Source organism: Muntiacus reevesi, chromosome 4 (assembly GCF_963930625.1).
Source record: "Muntiacus reevesi chromosome 4, mMunRee1.1, whole genome shotgun sequence".
Lineage (NCBI taxonomy): Eukaryota > Metazoa > Chordata > Mammalia > Artiodactyla > Cervidae > Muntiacus > Muntiacus reevesi.
In genome coordinates this window covers 53,451,494-53,477,062 of record NC_089252.1, presented here as the reverse complement: position 1 = coordinate 53,477,062, position 25,569 = coordinate 53,451,494, and the positions used below count along the sequence as shown (strand labels likewise).

At 38.6% G+C, this 25,569-nt stretch overlaps 1 protein-coding gene across 2 annotated transcripts in view; it reads right to left on the bottom strand.

Annotated features, from left to right (window-relative positions):
• Window positions 1-25,569, bottom strand: part of WDR7 (WD repeat domain 7) — a 331,772-nt gene that overhangs the window by 197,123 nt on the left and 109,080 nt on the right. The window contains exons 17-19 of one of the 2 annotated variants that reach the window (XM_065932803.1): window positions 20,293-20,391; window positions 18,020-18,138; window positions 16,074-16,197 (exon numbers count right to left, since the gene is read on the bottom strand). In XM_065932803.1, coding sequence (XP_065788875.1) covers window positions 16,074-16,197; window positions 18,020-18,138; window positions 20,293-20,391 — 342 coding nt within the window. The remainder of the gene's footprint in view (window positions 1-16,073; window positions 16,198-18,019; window positions 18,139-20,292; window positions 20,392-25,569) is intronic. The other variant, XM_065932802.1, reaches the window with a different exon arrangement.

Below are 25,569 nucleotides of genomic sequence, written 5' to 3'. Positions count from 1 at the left end.
TACCTCTCCCGGCAATCTTGATTCCAGTTTGAATAAGGAAGTAGAACCAAAATACCTGACATAAAGACCACAAATAAGTGGTCTCAATTAAATTTAATTAAGACACTGCTATTCTGTTCCATTTATCCTTATTTACTTACAATGCTTAAAGAGAAATCTAAATTGACATAAAATTTAAATGAATTTATATAGTTCGAATTGCTCCAGCCTTTAAAAAAGCTTTAATATCACCTTCTGAACACGTCTTTGACATTAAGCCCCTGTCATTGCCACTTACTGTGATGATCTTCCAGCTGCTGACACGTCATTGCCCTGGGCTCCACTGGGCACTTGCACAGTGTATCAGTGTATCACTTGCACTCTGTATCAGCCTTTACCACATTGCTTTCATGCTCATTTGATCAACCACCTTCCTAACAGAGGCAATAAGCTCCATGAGGACAGGGACCATGACTATCTCAAGCATCATCACACACCCAGGGCCCACAGTTGTGTTTGTTATTGTTGTGTGGTCACTAAGCCATGTCTGACTCTTTCGAGACCCCAGGGACTGCAGCCTACCAGGCTTCTCTGTCCATGGCATTTCACAGGCAAGAATACTGGAGTGGACTGCCATTTCCTCCTCCAGGGGATCTTCCTGACCCAGGGATCAAACTCACATCTCCTGCGCTAGCAGGCTTTTCTACCACTGAGCCACCCAGGAAGCCTACAGTTATGTTCAGCCTTAAATAAATAGCTGCTGAATGAGGAAGGGAAAGAGTAAGTTATAACTGTATCTCATTTTTAGAAGCAAAACACTAGTATGTATTTTTGGTAGAAACTGCAATTTTAGAAAAATTAACATATTTCAAGTAAAACCATATTACCAATGTAGAAATCTTTTTAAACTAGCTGAGTTTTTGTAAAAAGGATGACTTTAAAATCAATAGTCTTGAATGGACATACATAATCAGTAGATATATATGTGTGATTCAACGGTACTTCATTTTTACATGAAGCATAACTAAACTTACTCCCCAGAGTTATGAGACCACCTGAACAGGGAGAAGGGAGTGTGAGATGGTGGGGTAATAAAGAAATCTTTAAGTGGAGATGAAAAAGACAGATATTCTCCCAGTGAAACCCCTCGGGGGCTGCAGTCCATGGGGTCACAAAGAATTGGACACCACTGAGCAACTAACCCTCCTATTACACAGGACCACTTTCAATTAACCTGTATAGGAAAAGCTGGAAATGATATGGGGGATTCCAGTAGCAAGGAAAACTCTCATAATTTTGACACAAAATTCGGAAGCAATATGAGAAAGGGTCAATAAACTGGGTTATGAGGGGAAAAAAACACCATAAGAAAATGGTAAAAAGAAAAGATAACAAACCAGGAAATACTTGAACCATATACCATAAAGGTTTAATCAAACAATCTCATATAAAAGCGAACCAGAGATATGAACCAGTACTTTAAAAGAAATACAAGACACTCACTTATATGAAAAGATGCTAAACTCATTCTTAATAATAAAAATACAAAATAAGACAAGGACATTTCATTCTCATTTATCAGAGTCAAAATAACCCAAAACCATGACAAAATACTCTTTTGGAAATGACAGAGAGAAACCAGCCATCAAACACAATCACTGTTGAGAATGCAAAATGGTACAACCTCTATGGCAAAGAACTTGGCAATATCCAACAAAAGAGTAAGCATACATTTATCCCTGGACTCAGCAATCTGACGCTGGAATGTATCCAAGACACACGATCAAAAAACGAAAAGGCATCTGCACGAGTCTATTTGCTGCAGCCCCGTCCGTGATACCAAACACTGGAAACAACCCAAATGTCCACTGCTGGGAAACCTGTTGAATAAAACACTGTCCACCCACACAACGGAACACTGCACAGCGGATTTAAAAAAACGAGGAGCATTTCAGACAATATGTTTAAAGCACATACTCTGCAGCACTCTATCTACTATGAAGCTCTATTAAGAACAGCTATTTGCTGGAGAGGTAGATAATGTTTCACAGATTGCCATTCAGAACCATAAGAGTTATATAGAAACTAAAAATTGTTAAGTATGATAACAAAATTTTGGAATTTCTGTTTGTCGAGGGAAAGTCTGTCATTCTGCCCTGTATCATTGTGTGTGGGGAGTGGGAGAGAGGAGGGACTCTTGAGAGTCCCTTGGACTGCAAGGAGATCCAACCAGTCCATCCTAAGGGAAATCAGTCTTGAATAATCATTGGAAAGACTGATGTTGAAGCTGAAACTCTAATACTTTGGCTACCTGATGCTAAGAGCTGACTCACTGGAAAAGACCCTGATGCTGGGAAAGACTAAGGGTAGGAGGAGAAGGGGACGACAGAGGATGAGATGGTTGGATGGCATGAGTTTGAGTAAGCTCTGGGAGTTTGTGATGGACAGGGAGGCCTGGCGTGCTGCAGTCCATGGGGTTGCAAAGAGTCGGACACGACTGAGCGACTGAACTGAACTGAGGAGGGAACCATTGGTTAGAGCAAGGGCAGCAGAGAACAGTTAACTGATTTCTGACTGTGAATCTCATAAGACAAAAGAGCATGAGAGCTTCAGTGCACACAAAATAATATTCCACACACACACACAGATTGAAACTGCATAAAGAAACTTTTTGATTTTTTTAATGTTTTATATTTTGGGACTCTGGTTAACATTTCACACATAAGTTTGTGTGAAACTTTAAACTTTAAACCTACCAAAAAGGTTTAAAAAGCACAGACCTAGGGGCTTCCCTGGTGGTTCAGTGGTAAAGAATCCACCCACCAATGCAGGAGACACGGGTTTGATCCCTGGTCCAGAAGATCTCACATGTCGAGGAGCAACGAAGCCCGTGCTCCACAAATACTAAGCCTGTGCTGTAAAGCCCGGGAACTGCAACTGATGAGCCCCATGCTGCAAGTGCTGAAGCCCGCACGCCCAGGGCCCGTGCTCCGCAACGAGAAGCCACTGCAATGAGAGGCCCGTGCACCGAAACAGAGAGAGGCCCTCGCTCTCCACAAGTGGAGAAAAGCCCGCGCAGCAACAAAAACCCAGGGCAGCCACAAATGAAGAGATAAATAAAATTATTAAAATATAAGTATTTTCTAGGAAGCAGATTGGTTCATTCCTCTTCTTTTATATAAAGAGAAACCGTGAAATAAGTGAGCGCAGAAGCTTCGTGGTGCCTCTCTGGGGTCACGGCTAATGCGTGGTGAAGCAGGAAGAGTGGCCAGACCTTCTGACACCCCTCTTTCCACTGGCCTTCCCAACCAACAAGTGGGTTCAGTAAATTCGTTACTTATTCATTAGAAAAATCCTTTGGGAAAAAAAAACAACAACAGTATTTTTTGTCCTAATTAGTATCATCTGACTGGGAAAGTACACAGGAATGGATACAGATTCTTAGTTGAGAAGGGAATAATGTCCAGGAGAATTACCTTCTGAAACTCACCCCAACTGCCTCTCCCTCTACCTTTTGAGAATAATCTTCTTGAATCTCTTCTTTAGAGAAGTGGACAGTGATGAAATGGGACAGGAAAGGCTTCTGGTTCCAAGTGCCCATCCAAATTCTATATGGGAGAACTTGGGATGGTCTCAGAACCCCAATCATACTTTAAAATAGGTTACACCCCAGACTGTGCAGTCACTTTTAACCTTATGTAAGTACTTTAAGGAAAGCACCCTGACACTTTAGATTAAGACTATAAATGCCTACTCCTCTAACCCATCTCCCAACTTCAGAGATTAACTCCTAGTTTAGCTCCTCTGACTTCAGTACTCTTTGTTTTGAAGACTCACCCTTGCTTTAGGAGAAAAAAAAAGCAAGCAAAAATCAAAACAAAATGCAACAACAAAACAAGATCTGAGTAAGATCTGCTAGCCATCCATTAAAGAGTAAAGAAAAAGCCTTCTTTACGTCATGCCTGAGACGGAAAAATATCTCAAAAACAGGCTGCAATTTCTGTCTCTGTATCCACAAAGTATGCCAGAACTTGTTTAATGATGTTTAATTATCAGAGGGATGTAGTTTAAATACATTTCTTAAAAAATCAGTGGGAATACTCAGTGAGACCCATCCTTCCTCTTACATTTTCCTCCCCAAAGCTGAGTGCTCTTTAGTCCATGTATACATTTCAAATGTACGTCTGTCTCATCATCCTTTCCTAGTGAAATGCAAAGTCCTTTGATAAGAATGGTTATAGCACTGACCAGAACTGCAGAAATAATTTTTTAAAACAAAAAGCAATAAAATAGGTGGCTGCTTTCATCTCTAAATCAAGCAAGGAAAATCTCTTCAAGTGATGGGTAAGTTTCATAGAACAAACACAGAAAATATGTATAGAAAAATTACAAAAATACTAAGTACTGTTACAGATGACTGGATTGGCATTTAACAGGCTGGAAGAAACCAGATCAATCTCAATCTTGCTGGGGTCAATTCGGGTGCTCAAACCAATAAAACAAATTTTTTTCTTTATGTTTGTGTTCTAGAGGTGCTAAAATATTAACCAAGTCTGCAAATGTCATGCACAGTGAAACCATTTATAAATATTAAAGCACACTTAATATACTTATTATATCAAAATCTGCTTAATAAAAAAGACAGTAGATGTACTAAATCATTGGGACAATATTACTAAGAAAAATAAAATACCATTCTTCCCCAAAAAAGCAGAGAACAGGAAGGAGAATTAGGCAAAAAATATTTTAGCATAATTTGATCATTTTAATCCCAGAATTTACAAACAACACTAGAACAAAATCGACCATTGGCCATTACAATATAAATATTACAGGTAAAATGGGTTCATATGATTTTCTTATAATAACTTCACTGTTCTCCTTCCAATCTATAATATCTATTCTGTCTCATATAGATCATAGCAAGGCTTTGAACTAAAATACTAAAAACAATGTAATTATACATAATATCGAGTCAATATAAAGTGATAATAAAATTAGAAATATGTTGTAAAAGTGTAAACGTCTCACATCCCATCCAGGCTGGATTTGTTCATGCATATTCAATATCTTAAGATTTAAAACATCACAAAATCACCAATTTAGCTGTTTGCCCTGTAAAAGCAAGTTAAGCAGAACTCTTAAGTATCTGTACTGAAATAATCTGTACTAGAATAAAGAAAATTCATACTCAAAAACTTACTAGACACTTGTTCTATTACAAAGACATGCTCCAAGATTCGTGTGCAGTGTTTTGTAAAGTACTTTATTTCCATTAGCATTACACAATTTTGTTCTTCAGCAAATCAGCAAGAGACTAATGGCACAAATCAATATCATACTCTTCACAGCAACTAAGATTAGGTCATTTATTTCAGCAAAGGCCACCAGGACCTCCGCTAAAAGTATAGCAGGCATTTCCATTTCAACACCGCTTTTGTACAACCGTCTGTCACTGGTTGGCTGAGTTTTTCTTTTAGAAGTCATCTGCACAGGCTTAAGTACCTTCAACTTCTTAAAGCAGGTAGGAAGTGTACAAACTCCTCAAAGAAGGCCAGCCATACCTCCTAAGGGCCTCGCCACTGACTAAAACTCCAGCAGAATTGTACTGAAGGGAGGGAGAACAGGAGACTACTTAAAGAGGAAAAGGAGCGGACATGAGAAAATAGCTAAAATTATTTCAAATCCTTTCCACTCTGGAAGCTTTTCCACAGGAGCCAGTGGATAGATAACCACGGTTCCCTGTCCGGAATGCTTGGGAAGGAAGGAGGCAAGGAGCCCTAAGCTTGATGGAATCCCGAATTCCTCACTGTCCGCCAAGGAACAAAGCACTGAATTTCCCTCTGTTCCACTCCCTGTTTTGTTCTACAAGTTGGAAAACTGTCAGCAGGCTCCCACTGACAACCTGAAACCAGACTGCTGGCTACACTGTTAGAGCCTCTTACACAGAGGACCTGACCGAGCTTCATCCTGTGCCATGCCTAACCCCAGCCTTACTTGCTAACAGAGTTTTCTGTTTATTGCTTATTGCTTTAGCAGTAAGGTGTAAATAACCAGTCGATCCAACAATGCTTTCATTTTTAATTTACCACTTTACTACTCCAATTTCCAAACTGTGTTCAAATGATGTAGGAAAATCACCCAAAATATTAAATATTAATATTTAAATTTAAATATTAAGTCAAAGAACTTGAGTCATAAGAAACGAAAGGATTATCCTGTATAGCTGTGACCAATTAAGAAGAAATTTCTCTGTTACTCTCTTTGGTGAGTAACCAAATATAGATAAGTAGAACAGTTTAATGCTGTTAAATACATGATCAGTCTAAAGTGCTTAAAATTAAGCTCAACAGCTCTGGCACTCTGGAAGAAGAAAGAGAAACAAATCCCTCAGGTCTCAGTGAAACCACTGCACACAGACACGCTACAACCACACGGCACGCATAATACAGTCTGTCTTAAGACAAACCCCCTCTGCCTCACAATACAGGAGCTCCCACCGAACACGCGGTACTTTTCATGTACCTCACTTGGGCATAACGACTGCTTTCCCTTTGTATTCACAATGTGCAATCATTGCCAACTGAGGAAATCTCATGCTTCAGTTTCAGCTGATTTGCAAAACAGACATTAATTACAAAAGGGGTCTTTTTAGAATTATTACTTCTTCATGAACAACCAAATGATTTCCCCTATCTTTCCCCAATTTTAATTAGAATATATTTCTCCAAAAGACAGTATCTGGAGAATGCCACAGAAGACCTGAGAAAGCAGTCAAGCAAGCAGAAAGTGAGCAGCCAATGGGGACCCCACAAAGTACTTACCCTAAAGCTTGGGGAAGGGTCTCATCACACAGACCTTATGCTCAGCCAGCTTACTCTTATTCTAAATTGAGCTGACTTAAGTTTGGTAGCCTGGATTCTGTACACCTCAGAACTCTGCAAATGGTAAAGCTACTAGGGGTGAGATAAAATAGCTCAATAGTAATAAAACCGGTACCAATCACTGGACAATCAAAAGAGGAGAAAGAAACATATTTTTAAAAATAGAATGCAAAATGCAAAAGGCATCGCAGTCTGGGTGCTTATGTTCAGGTAAGTCCACTCACTTCAATAAGCACATGGTGATCATTTTACAACCTGGGCCAAAACAATAATCCTGGCTACTGAGAAGATGTTCACTAAGCCAAACACATTTTAAAGTATTTCATCACAAAGAGTTAATTTTTTTCTTTTTTTAGAATCTGAGCATCTAGCGATTTTGAAACCTTCAGTTATCTAGAAATCATTCCTAAGACTCCTAGAGAATTCTAAACAACTGAGACATAAAGAAAACAGAAGGAAGGATTGCTGTGTTTGTTAAGGCCTTTTAGGGTCAAGGGGAGGGGTGGAGAGATTCATTTAAATCATATTTATCAAACCCCTCCCTATCCTTTTCCCCACCCTCTCCCCACCAGCAAACCCTGAAAATATCTGCCTATCAGAGAATGCACTAATATTTAAATTATTTTTCTAGCTACAGTAGAGTTTTCCAGTACCTCTGTAACATATGGTTTCATCTTACCTTTTTGTATATTGATGGTCCATCCACATTTGTGCTCAGAATGACCACTACTTTATAATCATCAGAAAAGTGACTGCAATTCCAGGTAAAAATAGGTACTAGAGTGTGGCTTGTTGACAGTCAAACCCAAAACATTTACTAGGACTATCTTTCATTGAACAAAGAAATCCTATTCTGTTTCCAAGGGGGACAAAGACGAGCCTAACCCTGGTGACCTTAACACAAGAGGAAGCTAAGGAGGCAGGGTCTCAGTAAGAACAAAGGGCTGTTCTTTCCGATGACATCGATACATACTAAACACGGCGTGTTTCACGTCCTTTTATCAATATCTGAGATGATAAGTTTGCAAATTAATACTACACCAGCCATAACTGCATAAAATTACAACAGCACCCTCTTTGGAAAAGATTGTGATTTATATAGTGGTCGTAACTTTTGTGTCTAATGTTCCTGAAATTAAAAGAAGTGATGAGCCACGGTGAGTAAGCAGAACAGAACGTATGAGAAATAATTACACTTACGACCTTATACCCTGAAAGGTCACCCTGCTTCACAGGCCAAAGGAAGTCAGGAACCATCAGCATTTACCTCAGAGCAGTGACGGCCCGGACGAAGGGCAAGTGTGGGGGTATTTCATAAACTAGCAGGCACTTGACCTCACGAAAAATAAAGTCAATTATCAGAATGCTACATGTAGAATGTCACAAATAAGAAATACATAAAATTAGGTGCAACAAGATATTTTCCCTTCAAAATTAATCTGAGACAATTCATAACATCTATCCTCACCTGCATCATAACATAACAGTTACACAAAATAATAGAAATCTGTCCTTAGTAAGAATAATCAGCAGAATTTTTTTTAGGTGTTTCAAAACACCTAAAAAAAAAAGAGAAGAGTGATAACTCAGAAAATATTAATACTTGCAATATTTACGTTACTATCACAAGAATATATGCAGTATTTCTATTTCTGGTCCCGTTACCAAAGTAAGAACACAGTGCACTTACTCTCTACTTTTCCATCAGAAACTAGGTATCAAAAGTTCACACCTGGGGCTCCCTGGGTGGTGCAGTGGTAAAGAATCCACCTGCCGAATCAGGGGACGTGGGTTCAATCCCTGGTCCAGAACAGTCCACAGGAGCAGGAGCAACTAAGCCCGGAACGACAACTACTGAGCCTGTACCCTCGAGCCGGGAGCCTCAGCTACGAAGCCCGCACACCTAGGACCCACGCTCTGCAACGAGAAGCCCTGCAGTGAGAAGCCTGCCCGCCTCAACGAGAGCAGCCCCCACTCTCCACAACTAGAGAGAAAGCCCTCACAGTGATGGAGACCTAGGACAGTCAAAAATGAGTAAATAATAAATTAATTAATATCTTTTTTTAAGGAAAAAAAAAAGCATTTAAAAAGTTTATACCCCGCTTGCATTGCTATATGAGATAAAACGTTCCCTAGCAGATTCAAGGACACAATCCCACTATCAGAAGCAAAATTCTCTTATTACTCAATTAGGACTTGGATTTTACAGAAACTTGTAAACTGGATTTTCAGTTAAGGCAGAGCACTTTTTCTCTTTTTTCCTCCCCAGTGATTCCCAGTCTGCCATCCGGAATCCCAGGGCAATATGAATTAAGAGTGAATTCGGAGGTGGGGACAATGAGGAGAACAAAACTATAGAAACCAATACCAGAAAAGGAAGGGGACAGTCAACGTACATTCACTGCATGTATTACGTGCTCCGCTGTATGCTTTGCAAATGTTTTTCCTTCACTACCCTCAACAGTCCTAAGAAACTGGCTTCTGGTCCACTGCTTTCCTCAGACTCTCAGACAAACCTGCAAAAGGCTCTTACTGGCAAATGTACCTAAATAAAACTCCAGAAGACCCCAGTCAGTAATGACCAGTTGAGCTGTCATCTAAGTCACAGCTCAATCACCTACTGAGTGTGGAGTCAGAACAAGTTCCTTCCCACTTGAAGTGACTAGCCCCGGACTCCAGATCTCTAAAAGGAAGGGCCAGCACTGTCCATCAGCCCGGGGTGACCTTCCGCTCTTTCAGCTAAAAGCAGTTCCTGTGTTTCAGACAAATATCTAACAGAGGGACTCTTTAGCTATCATAACTCCAAATTATGACCAAGCTTGGTCATAACTTAGAAGCTGCCAAAATTGCTTAGGCCATTATTGCATGTGTTTGAATGCTCGGCTGACTAAATTATAAGAAAATATTTGATGTGTGGTGTATTTACCAGATGTATTGCTTAACATTTTATCTACTTTAGTGATTAAATACATTTCTATGCTGGAAAGAGGTTTTAGGTTTCAAAAAGACTGCTTTCCGCTGTAACTTGCCACAACCATCATTTCCTCACACATTAATGACAATGGTAGAAGCAATTTCACCACGAGCACGTTTATGGCAGGTGTGGGCTGTCCACCAGCTGGCTCCGTAACCTTTTGATCCCTTCGGACAGCAAATCTGTTCAACAGCCCTATGTGGTCATTCCTCATTTGTTGTATGCTTTCTTCTCCTTTCACACGTTTAGAATCCCCACTCCTTTAGCTTGAAATCCTTTTATTAAAATAGAAAGCTCTCGGGAAAGCAAACTAAAACTAATTTTACACTCAGTCAATGTAAAAGTTCCAGAATAGATTACTATACCAGGAGTTGTTAGTGTGAAACGTTTTAGTTACATGTAGAATGCATATTTGTTTATTCTTTCGCTAAAAATACAATTTTATAGTAAATGATAAGATTAAAGTCTTAAGTAAGTCAGCATTCAGTTAATTTATAAAGTACTCCGAAAAGCTGTTACTAAATACCAAGGACTTTTATTTACATAAATGGAAAGGTTTAAATTTGACACAAGAACAATCTAGCTTGTATATATTAAACAATGATTAGAACCACTCTCTTCTTTCCAGGAAAGAAAAGAAAACAGCATCCACCACCACTGCTAATGGCATTTCTCTAGCCAAACTGCCACGAACCTGTACTAATCTCTAATGTTTTTCTTACACTTTTATATGCAGTCTGTAAATAAGGGTTAGACTTGTCTTTTATTCCTACCCTATCTGCATTTAGGTCTGGGCCCCATACCTCCTTCTATAACAGCTTCCCACTTACTTCTTCTTCTGTAATCCATCTCCTACTCCATTATTAGTCTATTACAAATAAAGATTTCTTGAAAATGTTTCTCAATATTTCCTAATTTCCATATTGTTCTCCTTTTAAAAGCGTCTCTAGCAATTTACTACCTAGTTTCACCTTCAATTTGCTTTATAGAACTATATTCATAGTTTGTCCTTAAATTTCAGGATCTTATATTCAATCAGGTTTATGATGAGCTGAAGAGCTAATTCTACTTTCTGGAATATTAGAAGTTAATAGCTATAAGTTACTGGACAAAGAGACTGTGCCAGACTGCTTTCATCCAAATTTTTTAAATATTCTACAGATTTTTTAACCTATACACATTTAAATAAGAACTTTAAAGCTAGTACATTATATAGAGTCCATTGCCTAAACACCCTGGGATTTTTACCTTAATTTCTTTTTATTAAAACAGAAAAATTCCCAGTAAGCCAATAAAAATCAACACTCTCTCAGTAAAAAGTCTGTATCATTTATGTAAATAAAATAAAAGATTAAAGAATTGAATAAGAGTTGTTCATGGGCGATGTTTTGGTTCTATATGAGGTATATATTTGCATTTTTATAGATTATAAATGTATTTATTTAACAAAAATATAGAGCTTACAATGGCTTAGGTACAGTTCCCTGTGCTTACCCAAGATATACTCATTATAAACTCAAATTATCCCATAGTTCAGTTCAGTTCAGTTCAGTCCCCAAGTCGTGTCCAACTCTTTGCAACCCCATGAACTGCAGCACGCCAGGCCTCCCTGTCCATCACAAACTCCCGGAGTTTACCCAAAACTCATGCCCATCGAGTCGGTGATGCCATCCAACCATCTCATTCTCTGTCGTCCCCTTCTCCTCCTGCCCCCAATCCCTCCCAGCATCAGGGTCTTTTCCAATGAGTCAACTCTTCCATTGAGGTGGCCAAAGTATTGGAGTTTCAGCTTCAGCATCAGTCCTTCCAATGAGCACCCAGGACTGATCTCCTTTAGGATGGACTGGTTGGATCTCCTTGCAGTCCAAGGGACTCTCAAGAGTCTTCTCCAACACCACAGTTCAAAAGCATCAATTCTTCGGCACTCAGCTTTCTTCACAGTTCAACTCTCACATCCATACATGACCACTGGAAAAACCACAGTCTTGACCAGACGGACCTTTGTTGGCAAAGTAATGTCTCTGCTTTTTAATATGCTATCTAGGTTGATCATAACTTTCCTTCCAAGGAGTAAGCGTCTTTTAATTTCATGGCTGCAATCACCATCTGCAGTGATTTTGGAGCCCAAAAAAATAAAGTCTGACACTGTTTCCACTGTCTCCCCATCTATTTCCCATGAGGTGATGGGACCAGACGCCATGATCTTAGTTTTCTGAATATTGAGCTTTAAGTCAACTTTTTCACTCTCCTCTTTCACTTTCATCAAGAGGCTTTTTAGTTTCTCTTCACTTTCTGCCATAAGGGTGGTGTCATCTGCATATCTGAGGTTATTGATATTTCTCCCTGCAATCTGGATTCCAGCTTGTGCTTCTTCCAGCCCAGCGTTTCTCATGATGTACTCTGCATATAAGTTAAATAAGCAGGGTGACAATATATAGCCTTGACGTACTCCTGTTGTTCCATGTCCAGTTCTGTTGGTTCCTGACCTGCATACAAGTTTCTCAAGAGGCAGGTGAGGTGGTCTGGTATTCCCATCTCCTTCAGAATTTTTCCACAGTTTATTGTGATCCACACAGTCAAAGGCTTTGGCGTAGTCAATAAAGCAGAAATAGATGTTTTTCTGGAACTCTCTTGCTTTTTTGATGATCCAGAGGATATTGGCAATTTGATCTGGTTCCTCTGCCTTTTCTAAAACCAGCTTGAACATCTGGAAGTTCTCAGTTCACGTATTGCTGAAGCCTGGCTTGGAGAATTTTGAGCATTACTTTACTAGCGTGTGAGATGAGTGCAATTGTGCAGTAGTCTGAGCATTCTTTGGGATTGCCTTTCTTAGGGACTGGAATGAAATGAACTTTTTCCAGTACTGTGACCACTGCTGAGTTTTCCATATTTGCTGGCATATTGAGTGTAGCACTTTCACAGCATCATCTTTCAGGATTTGAAATAGCTCAACTGGAATTCTATCACTTCCACTAGCTTTGTTCGTAGTGATGCTTTCTAAGGCCCACTTGACTTCGCATTCCAGGATGTCTGGCTCTAGGTGAGTGATCACACCATCATGATTATCTGGGTCAGAAGATCTTTTTTGTATAATTCTTCTGTGTATTCTTGCAACCTCTTCTTAATATCTTCTGCTTCTGTTAGGTCCATACCATTTCTTTCCTTTATTGTACCCATCTTTCCATGAAATTTTCCCTTAGTATCTCTAATTTTCTTGAAGAGATCTCTAGTCTTTCCCATTCTGTTGTTTTCCTCTATTTCTTTGCAATGATCACTGAGGAAGGCTTTCTTATCTCTCCTGGCTATTCTTTGGAACTCTGCATTCAAATGGGAATATCTTTCCTTTTCTCCTTTGCTTTGTGCTTCTCTTCTTTTCACAGCTATTTGTAAGGCCTCCTTAGACAACCATTTTGTCTTTTTGCATTTCTTTTCCATGGGGATGGTCTTGATCCCTGTCTCCTGTACAATGTCACGAACCTCCGTCCATAGTTCATTAGGATCTCTGTGTCTATCAGATCTAGTCTCTTAAATCTATTTCTCACTTCCACTGTATATTCATAAGGGATTTGATTTAGGTCATACCTGAATGGTCTAGTGGTTATCCCTACTCTCTCCAGTTTAAGTCTGAATTGACAATAAGGAGTTCATGATCTGAGCCATTGTCAGCTCCCAGTCTTGTTTTTGCTGACTGTATAGAGCTTCTCCATCTTTGGCTGCAAAGAATATAATCAATCTGATTTTGGTGTTGGCCATCTGGTGATGTCCATGTGTAGAGTCTTCTCTTGTGTTGTTGGAAGAGGGTGTTTGCTATGACCAGTGAGTTCTCTTGGCAAAACTCTATTAGCCTCTATTAGCCTTTGCAGAAGCCGCCGGCTGCGACGGACCGCGCAGAAGCGTGGCCGTGAGGAGTTACCCCTCGCCCAAGGTCAGGGGTAGCGACCGAGAGCGCCAGGCTGTGACAGCACAGGAGCGCGGCAGAGAGGAGCGTCCCCACGCCCGAGGTCAGGGGTGGTGGCCGAGAAGAGCTACCACACGCCCGAGGTCAGGGGCGGGGCCGAGAGGAACTACCCCATCCCGAGGTCAGGGGCCCCGCCCGCCTGAGAGGAGCAACCCCACCGCCAAGAAGCTGCTGCTGCTGCGCAGGCGCAGGAGGGCCGAGAGGAGCTACTCCACGTTCAAGGTCAGGAGCGGCGTCCATGAGAAGATACCCCTCGTCCAAGGTAAGGAGCAGTGGCTGCGCTTTGCTGGAGCAGCAGTGAAGAGATACCCCACGTCCAAGGTAAGAGAAATCCAAGTAAGACAGTAGGTATCGTGAGAGGGCATCAGAGGGCAGACACACTAAAACCATAATCACAGAAAACTACCCAATCTGATCACAGGACCACAGCCTTGTCTAAATCAATGAAACTAAGCCATGCCGTGTGGGGCCACCCAAGACAGTTGGGTCATGGTGAAGAGGTCTGACAGAATGTGGTCCACTGGAGAAGGGAATGGCAAACCACTTCAGTATTCTTGCCTTGAGAACCCCATGAATAGTATGAAAAGCCAAAATGATAGGATACTGAAAGAGGAACTCCCCAGGTCAGTAGGTGCCCAACATGCTGCTGGAGATCAGTGAAGAAATACCTCCAGAAAGAATGAAGGGATGGAGCCAAAGCAAAAACAAGACCCAGTTGTGGATGGGACTGGTGATAGAAGCAAGGTCTGATGCTGTAAAGAGCAATATTGCATAGGAACCTGGAATGTTAGGTCCATGAATCAAGGCAAATTGGAAGTGGTCAAACAGGAGATGGCAAGAGTGAATGTTGACATTCTAGGAATCAGCGAACTAAAATGGACTGGAATGGGTGAATTTAACTCAGATAACCATTATATCTACTACTGTGGGCAGGAATCCCTTAGAAGAAATGGAGTAGCCACCACAGTCAAATTATCCCATAAAGCCTTACTATATCATCTTCCTTTAATCTGTGACAAAACTGAGGCAGAAAAGGGTCAAGTGTCCAAGTTCACACACTTAACCAAACAGTATAGTCACCACTGGCAAACATCTGGTAGAGTTATACCAGATACAACAATGACAATCCTTTTCAAATTCTGTTTTTATCGTCCGTCTTATATAATCATATACTGTCTGTCCTGACATGTACAACAAGTATCTCATCAACAATCACTGGTACTGACAAAAGGCCACTTAAAAGGAAAGCGCCTAAAGCCCGGGACAAACTTTCACAGTAAAAAAGCTTTTTTCAAAGCTTCATTGAAACTTTATCATTAAAAAAAAAAAAAAGTGAAACTGACCTATTTTATCTTATACACAATATAACAGGTTAAATATTTTAATTCTGATAATTCTTCTTTAGGAGAATGAAGAATGGATTAAATGATGAGTTGAGACTGAAGGATACTTTTCCTAGTAAGAAAAAAATTATCATAGCCCACTATAACTTTTCCTCAGTGCACTTCTGACCTAGCAGCATGACTGCAATGTTTCTGCTTTTTTTTTTAAGTATTCATTTATTTATTTGGTTGTGTTGGGTGTCAGCCACACAGTAAGGCTCATGGCTTAGTTGCCCCACGACATGTGTAATCTTCTTGGACCAGGGATTGAACCAGCATTCCCCGCGTGGCAAGGCGGAGTCCTTACCACGGGGCCACCAGGGAAGTCTGATTGCAAAGATTTTACAAAAGCTATTTCAGAATTTCAACAATTTTTCCCAAGACCTTTCCTAATCCATTGATATTATACTGTTTTGAAAGAATCTTCAGTCAGAATCCTTGCTAATCTTCTCTTTTCCCATAGGACACTGGTCTAAATCTACCAGAAAATTCTTAAGCATTCACAACTCCAACTTCTACTTAGAAAGGATCTGCCTCGTATTTGCACTTGCATACTGTCAGATCAATATCTAACAAGTTGGTATCCGCAATTATTATAATGAAATGGGCAGAGACAGATGCTAGTGTTAAATAGGGTAGAATTTTCAATTAAGGATTAACTTTATAAGGGGTCAGTCCATTGGTGAATATTTCTATATTTACATAATTTTTCGCTTTAAAAAAAAACAAACAAACTCCAAACTATAAGGATTCAGAAAATGAGCAGAATTTGAGGACCCCTGTTTTCACCTGAAGGTCAATGATCCACCTTTGTTGAGGCAGTAGCAAGCAGAACTGTGAGTCTTGGTATTCTCTACACAGGCATGAAAAGCTCGGTAGGAAGCGTGCGCTCTTACGTGATATGACGTGGTCCATGTACTGAGGTAAGTAAGGCGCCCAGGTATCAATGGTCTCCTTCCGTCCCGCCTGCTCAATTCTTCTCAGTTCGGCTAGAAGCAGGGCCTGTGCAGCTTCTCTGACCTAAAACCACAGACCCAAGTGCAAAAAAAGGAAGCAGACCAGTGGGTGAGCTGTTTTTTCCAACATTAGCAAGTTCATAACGAAAGAAAGCTAGAATGTACACAAACCACGTTTATTTACATGGGAAACACTACACTGAAGTGTTGTAGTGCTAATAAAGTAGAATAAATTGGATACAAGCAAATCAAAGATAATTCAATTAATTATCTCACTTAAATAAGCTTTCAACACATGATACGTGTACACGTAAGGCTGAGTCCCTTTGCTGTACATGAAACTATCAAGACATTGTTAAGTGACTATATCTCATCAAAAAGTAAAAAGTTCAAAAAAAAAATACCTTAACATTAATAGAACAATGTTTGAACATTTAATCGGTTTTGGGCTTAAAACTTCATTTTCTGAAGTTTGCACAAAACTATTCTTGTACTTTAATTTGGCATTTTCTATTTTTTAAATCTCCATATAAATATTATTGTTTTAAAAAGTCAGTTAGAAGTATTAATTTTTTTCTCCTTTAGCCTGAAGAAATGTAACCTTGTCTAGTGGATTTCTTTCTATTATAATGTTAAATAGGTATTGTTTACACAAACAAACATGTATGCTTCACACAATTCACATATACCTAAGACAGGCTTAAACAATATGCTTTCAACAAGCAAGGAAATAAATTCCTGTGAAATGGCAGCTCTGTAAAAGGAAACTATTTTTCAAAGTTGTATTATCTCAATCTTTTTTTCAATGTGGCACACATTTACTTCACAGCTTGACTTTAGTTTTATTTTGGCCAAAGCGTCACAGGCGTCGGTTCAGTGACATGAGGCAACTGTCACGTTATGTAGCAATCAACTTATTAACTATTCATAACTGAAAAGATAACTCAGTAGGGTCTGTTAAGAAATAAACAAACCTGTTTTTCATCATAACTAACTTCAGAAGTGAATTCAGACATCACTTAAATGCAGAGCTGTGAAAGTTTCAGTGTGCTGCAAAGCCACTTGGAGGTGAGGGAAGGGAGATCAGGAAAGGGACAAATGTCACTAAACTTGGTGAATTAAAAATCCTGACTGGCATAAACTGCTATAGCTATACTCAAAGGCTATAAGAAGCAGAATCCCCATGAAACATTTCCAAGTCCCTGGTGATATTATATTCCGAGCGATATCTAATACCGCATAAGTCTATTAACACAAAATAACAGCTACCATTTACTGAGCTCCTACCCATGTGTCAGGCTCTGTCCTTACTATTCTACTTGCATTATCTTATTTGATCCTGACAGCAATCCCATGAGGAACAGATTATTATCCCTACTTTACAAATGAGCTTCAAATAGGTTAAGTAAATCGCCCAGGGTCATAAAGTTAATAATTGGCAGAACTGATATTTAAACCCAGGTCTCTTCTAATTCCAGAGACCTTCCCCTTCTCTTAAAACACAGGACCTTCCACTGGACTGTGGTTATTCACTTAGAATTTGATGGATGTGATACTATTAATACCTGAAACTGCGATTTATGGAGAGGTGGATTATATGTAGTATGTCTGTGTGCATATATGTGTATGATCTATATAGAAATCAATACTTAAGAAATTGTTCCATAAGCATATAAAAGTGTTATCAAATATTCACTGGATTAAAAGAAAGGAAACAAACATGCAAGCTGAAACGTTACTTTTTAGAATCACTGGATCCATATTTTCTATCACATAACAAACAGGTGATAAGAAGCTAGATAAACATAACATTTTTGTTCCAAATTTATACTTGTCCAGTGCCTTTTTAATGTTTTCGTTTTCTATCCATAACACCACAATATTACCTCCAAGCACCGATCTTGCCACCTCCGAGCCAGCATCTCTAGAAGCGGGGGCCTAAACTTGTCCAATCCCAGCAGGTCCGGCAGCATGACGCAATGCATGGCGGCCAGCTGGCTCCATCCTGTGAGAATGTAATCAGAGTCACAAACACTCTCACATTTCCGAACTCAAATGCTTTTCTATGTGCAAGTATACCAAACCTAAACCAAAAAGGGCAGATCTGCTCAATTATGTTATGATTTCAATTTATTATTAGATAGTTTGTGCAAAGACATAACAAATGCATCTCACCTTTAAACATATGTCATCTCTAATTTCAGCTCTAAGAACTCTCAAAGTTTTAAAACAAATAAAAATAAATTTCCACAGTAAGTATATACAAATTCCACAAGAAAAACACGTTTGTAAATAGCCCCTCTAAAACAAGACACTATGTTCAGGTTTAGAGCTGAGCTAGAGCTCTAGATCTGAACCTATGGACAGAGGGCATTCACACAGATAGCCACAGATAGGTCCATGTCACTTAAGGCCTGGCCATCTGGTGCGACCATCTATCAGGCAACAGAGACGTCTTCTCTTCTCTGTTAGAAGGTCTCTAATTAAGGTACTCATTGATCCCTTTTCTTACAAAATGAATCACAAGTTTAGCCACAGTGGTAGCTGAAATAAGTAACATCAATTTTGAGAGGAAAAAATGAATTCCTATATCCTCCAAGATAAAAACTTAATCTAAGATTTATAATATTTTAAGTATCATCAACTCTAACCTATGGGAATAAAAGTCATTTTTTCCAAAATTCTATTCTATAATATGGAAATTGATGATATTAATATAAACACAAGAAACAATGGAAACCATTACAGTATTTAAGAGTATAGTATCCAGACATTCTCAAATCATTTCCATCCTATTTTAAAGGTGCCCATATTACAAGGAGAGTTACCTGTAAATACAAAATTTTAGCAAATCAGCATTTTGAAATAATATAAGCTATAGTATTCTTAAACTGCAACAACAAAAACCACAAAATTCAAAATGATTATTGGGATTGCTAAAAAGAGGGTAAAAACTGCAAGAAAGAGAGAGACGGGGTCAGGGGGGCAAGGCACCTATGTAAACATTAATCCTTTCAGTAAGGAAATTCTCAACAACTGAGAATATATAATTGTATTAATTAAGGTGATAAACACATACATTTTAGATTATAGTTTATTTTCAACAGAGGAATATATATACACACATATGCATACACATGTATATATATAAACAAGTTACTACCTAAACTTCTAAGTTTTAATATCTCATAAAGGTATGAAGTATATTTATGAACTAAACTTTAATATGAAGATGAGTCTCACCATGGTCCAAAGTCAATAGCTTATTTTTGAATTAACAAGTTTCTACCTTTTATAATAGCTTAACAAATATGACCCTAATTACTGTTGCTAAAATCCAGTCTTAACATACAACCTTAGTACAGGTCTATGATGTGGAAACAAAAAGAAAAAAAAAAAGAGTTCTACTTTTAAGTTTCCATGTTTTTTTCCCAAAGAAATGGTACTTAGAACACAGATTCTGTACCTTGTAGATAGTGTATCATTCTTTCCATGTGAATAGACTAGTATTATTGCTTTTACTGAAGAGTCAGAATCATCCTGGGTTACATATGAGATTCTGCAAATTTATTCATTTTTATATCATACAAACTGGTGAAGATTGAGCCCAGAATGAAGAGAGAGGATATAACTCAGAGCTCACAAATTCCACCAAGCTTCCAATTAGTATAAATAATCCTAGACGGCTCTTGGGGAATAAATATTTGTGGATTCCATTCACATTTTCAGAGCTCCAAAAATACGTTCTTTCCCCTCTAACCAGGATACATGCTGTGAACAGAGAACAAAGTCTGTCTGGCACTGAGTAATGATTCAAGTAAAATAAAATAATTAGCTCTAACACCAGAAACCGCATGGCCAACACCATCATGAACACCAACCCCCTTTTTCATGCCTAACTTCATATCAAAGATCAGCATCTCTGCACTTCTTTAACAGCATTCTAGATTACAGGAAATACAGCTTCTACCAGCCAGGAATCACATTACCTTTCTATAACCAACCCTTACTGGCATTAGCAAATCAAGTTAGAAAATGGAAACTTAGGATCTCATACGTAACAAAGCAGATGAATGTACAAATTCGGTAAAAAGGACATGTCATATTAGAATAAAGCACAGAATTGGAAGAAAGTTGTTAGAAAGTTGAGAGAGAATACCTTCATTTACTAAGAAACAGGTATGTAAAGCAGGAGTGGAAGCAGGGTCAGAGCCAGCCTGCTCAGCCTCAGACCGAGCGGAAACGACAGGAGCAGCCACTTGCAGAGGAGAGCAGAAGAAATAGAGAGGAGAGAATTGAGATACAGCGGTTTCTGGAAAAAAGCTCAGTATTAGTGAAGAATGAAAAACAAAGTGGGCAAAATATAATAAATGTGGAACTGAAAAAAGACGTTTTAATCAGAAAGGTATGATTATTAAGGATCATGGCAGTAAAATGATATATTTCATTGAATAGCAATCACAGTATAATTCAAACCAAAAGCTATTTATGGTTGAATGATGTGTCACCTAATATAAAAAACAGCTCTAAAATAACTAAGGCTACAGTGAGAAAATGACGACAGACATATTAAGAATCGTCAAAAATGTAATTCAATTTTTAAAATGTATCACATAATGAAAAGTTTATTTTGGTCTACAGATTGTCAATCATATTTTTTCTAATAATTTATTTTCTAAAGCTATGTTTAAACTATTTTTTAATCTCTCAAACCAACATTCAATGAGATCATTTCAATTTCCTACACTCAATTTATAAAAACTCAATTTAAATGATACCAACTTGTTAACTATAGCAACTTTAAGTTAAATATGCTTAACTCTTCAGAGTTTAAAAAATATGATATGAATGCTTTTTATTCTAAAATGTTATAATCGTTGTAGAATAGATGAAACAACCCCTACCCACCCCAAAAAAGTTACGTTACCAGGAAAAGGTTCAGCTTAAATTATCACATGAAAAGCAAAAGAACCGTATGGCACACATATTCTACAACTGGAGGTCAATGTTAAGATTTAGAGGTCACCATTTGACACTTCCTTCCTATGGAGAAATTACCATATGTCATGCACAAGCATCTTCAAATTAATCCCTCTCCTTTCTTCTGTCATTGAGCAGCAATAGGTTTGGGCTCCTGAACAGATTAAACATTGTCTGTTGAATGATATGTTTGCTTTTCATGCAGTGAAGTTCTTTTGTAACTACAGGACAGCTGCATGAAAACAACTTTTCATAATTTCCACACGAATGCATCATAATGTCAGCCAGGCACGTGTGAGGTAAACAGGAGAATCAAAGAAGTATATGAGCAGAAATAAAAAACAGAAAATCCAACTCTGTAAGCCCCAGGAAGTTCCTGTTGCATACATGAAAGTTTTATCTGGGAAATTATTATTTTTTTATTATAATAGATCTGTTTTCTGTTCCTTATGAAATTCCAAGTATCTTATCATTTATGCTTATGAAAGGATTAGAATTACTCTCAATTGTATATTTCATAAGGCTTTCCTGTGGCTCAGCTAGTCAAGAATCCACCTGCAATAAAATCTAAGAAGTCCATTTTAATCTTGGAAGGAAATCCCCAATATTTCTATATATTCTATTGAATAGTTTTTCATTTTTAAAAGCAATTACAAATTCAGTCATTATGGCCTACAAATTATTCACTTCCCCATGCAAAAAGCTGGTAATTCTTTGGCAGCAAGGAATAATTTATAGGTGTTAGCTTTCATGCCACCAAAATTGTTGAGCAAGTTCCTCTGGTGGTTTCCAGTAGGTAAGGCTTTTCAATAATTTCACTTTAAATAAAGGAGAAATAATTGTTATCCCTGAAAACGCTGTAGTAACTTCATCTGACTTTATCATTAATTCTCAAAGTACACTGGAATGGGAAGGTGAGAAAATTACACACAAATAAACCAAAGTTTAGCACTGAGTGATCATTCCACTAGCTAGGTCAAATAAGAAGTGGGATTAAACTAGAACGTTTTCCCTAAATCACAAGTCTAAAGGAAACTAGAAATGCTACTGGCAAAACTGCTAGAATATGTCTTAACAGAATAATGTTCAATGTGTGTAACTTTACTTTTAATGAGAGAAATAAACAAGTGCTCTGAGTATAATAATTTTGGAGTCCTGTTTAAATGATACTGCATGTAGAGAAAGCCATTTACACTTTCCTTTAATAAATTCTGTGGACACTAAAAATTAAAAAAAAAAACAACTGTAATAGAAATCAACGAATCAGATTTACTATGCTTTAAAAATTCCTGAATCACCATCAAAAAATACTCTATTCAGACTACCTCATAATTGAAACTAGAGAATCTAGAACTGTTTTCATAATTCACTGAGAATATTGAAATTAAACTCTATTAGGGCTTTTAAAACTGTCCACATATAGAAAACTCAGCAACAGAAATTAGAAGAAATAAATACCACTACCACAATAAAAAGCTCAAGACTTTATGACATATAATAAACCTGAATAAGTTATGTACAACACTGAATATCAAAAATTTGCACCATAAAACATAAGCAAGCAATTAATTTCCTGGAAAAGCTGCCATGTCAATTTGCTTCTCTTATTAAGGACCAGTAAAATACAAGGAAAAAATCAGAGCAGCCTCAAAATGGCAACAGAACTGACACAAGTTCTCTTTTTTTACCTGGGAAAGTTAAGTAATGTTGCAGCTAAGAGCCTCTTCACAAAGGCTTACCCTCACATGAAAAGACAGGTGAAGATAAACGTGTGGCAACACGGATGTGCACACACACGCTGGGCTTGCCCCTTAAATGGCGTGTACAGAAGTACTCACCATGACAACAGCCATGGTGTCTGTTTCTGAACAGGTCCGCTTTAGTCTTTGTTTGAAATCTAAGTTCCACTTTTTCCGACTGCCATTGTGATATTAAAAACCTGTACAGGAAAGAAAGTGAACCTCCTTTTGGCAGCAAGTGCTCTCTACATATTGCTCTAAGCCTCATTATCCTCCCAGCTGCTGCTGCTGCTAAGTCGCTTCAGTCGCGTCCGACCCTGTGCGACCCCACAGACGGCAGCCCACCAGGCTCCCCGTCCCTGGGATTCTCCAGGCAAGGACACTGGAGTGGGCTGCCACTGCCTTCTCCAGGGGATCTTCCCAATCAAGGGACTGAACCCACGTTTTACCACTGAGCCACCTGGGAAGCCAGAAGAAAACATGAAAAAGTTAGAAATGAGGAAACAGAGTCAATTACCATGTACTTAATACAAAGGCCTTCCACACTGGGTATGCTGTCTAATATAGAGATCTTAGAGCAACATCTGCCTTTTTACAAACTTCTTTTATGTCTACACTTTTATCTTCGGTAGACAGGAGTTCTCGTCATCTTTTAAATCAACGTGAAGCATTAGGATAAATCATTAATCAAACATCATAAGGAAAAAAAAAGGATGTCCTTAAAACACTGTACTAGAGCACAAACAGCTGAGGGCTCCAAGGGAACTCAGCTCCGGGCAGCAGAGAGGAGGAGCTCACTACCGGGGTGAGGAGCCAACCCAAGACGCTACTCAGACAGACCCGCGTCCAGGCGAAATGCAAACCGCTGACGGCGTCTGAAACTTGCAGCGACTCCGCTTAGCCTCTGGATCACCGCTGCATTACCTCAGAATGGGAGCAAGCTCAGGGGGAGGGGTGCTTTTACGTTGGCCTACAACTTCAACCACAGTCAAAAACGAAACAAAACAACCTCTGTAAAAGGTCTCCTTCATTACTAACATCCAAAATAAATAAATGAGCAAGACAGAAGCCAAGCAGAGAGCGTTCATTATAGTGAGAGATAAAATTATAACATAAACACTAACTTGAATTAGACATATGAAGGCTATTAAAATTTTCTTTCATTTGGTTAACATAATCAGTGCCTACCCCAATGCAGGTACTGGGCTAAGCTTATAAAAACTTACTCCTTGAAGGTGGGGATCTTGTGTCAGCCCGTATAGCCTCAGGTCCCAGTGATTGACACACTGACTCTAGAAGCATAAGGAGTAGGCATCTACAGATTCATTCATTCAACAAATATTCACTGAACTCTTTCTATGTACCAGCCACTGTGTGAAACACTTGTGATAGATAAATCAGTGAACAAAAAAGAAAAAAATGTCCCTGAACCCTGAGCTTCCAAAGCAGACCCAAGTTAAGAGCTTCTGCAATTACACTGTAGTTGCAACATTTTTTTTTAAAGGTACATACGTTTAAACACCAAGTTTTAAGGGTTTCACAGGTCAGTTCATTAGCCTAGTACATAATATTTACTCCAAGGTTTCTGCTGTAGATCCTGGAAAAGGATGGTGAGTAACTATTGCTTATAACTAAACAACAACTACCTGTTCTAAGTTTAGAAAACCTAAATTGAATACACTTCTGAAAAATAAAATTGCAAACAATGTACCATAACTTTAAATCTGGTTTTTGTTTTTTGGTTTTTTTTTTTTTAGTTTTTAAATTTATTTGGCTGCATCAGGTCTTAGTTGCAGCATGCGGGCTTATCTGGAATCTTCCTGGACCAGGGATCAACCCCATCTCGGGATCAACCCCACCAGAGATTAACCCCAGGTCGATCCCTGAATTGCAAGGTAGATTCTTTTACCACTGAGCAACCAGGGAAGTCTGAGCGTAACTTTAAATCTTTAAGCTGCCTAGACTTCCCTCGACACCTACCCCTGAGTAGAGATATAACTGCTAACATAAAGAAAGGTTCACAATCAAGATAAGCACTAGAGACACAGACCAGAGACTTCTGCCATGAGATTACTGAGCTGATCAAGAGAAGTACAATGTGTCAGAACACAGAAAAGCCTAAAGCCATGGGCAGATTCAGGAAGGTGAACAAAAGTTTAGTTATTTGACATCTCTGACCCCTTTCTCAAGTGAGATGTTTTATAAACCGCAAAATCAAGTATCTAATAAATACTATATCAAAAAGTACATGACTGTCAGTAAATGTTAATTATTGGAAAACACTGAATTAACAAGCAAACTGCTAGACAAAATAAATTTTTTGGGAAGAAATTATTTGCCCATGACATACCCTGATAATGTTTAAGAGAATTTAGTTAGCAAAACTCTATATCATCTTTATTCTCAGACCCAAATTCCCAGCTAAAGTCTTTATTCCATATAGATTATCTTGGAGCTGAACAAGTATTAAGCAACATAAAGTAACAGTTTATCAAAAAGAAGCATATTCCTGTTTGCAATCCAACTTGAAAATAGAGTGTGAGTCAGTGCGGCTACAGGAGGAGTCAGGGGGAAAAAAACGTAAGGAAAGAGGAAAAATGTTTAAAAGAAAGCCAAAGCAAAAGGAGTCAGAGTAGAACGATGGGACATATAACACTGAAGAGCAGTCAAGGAATCAAAGCCCTTTATCCCTACCACCACTTTGTAATCTATATCGA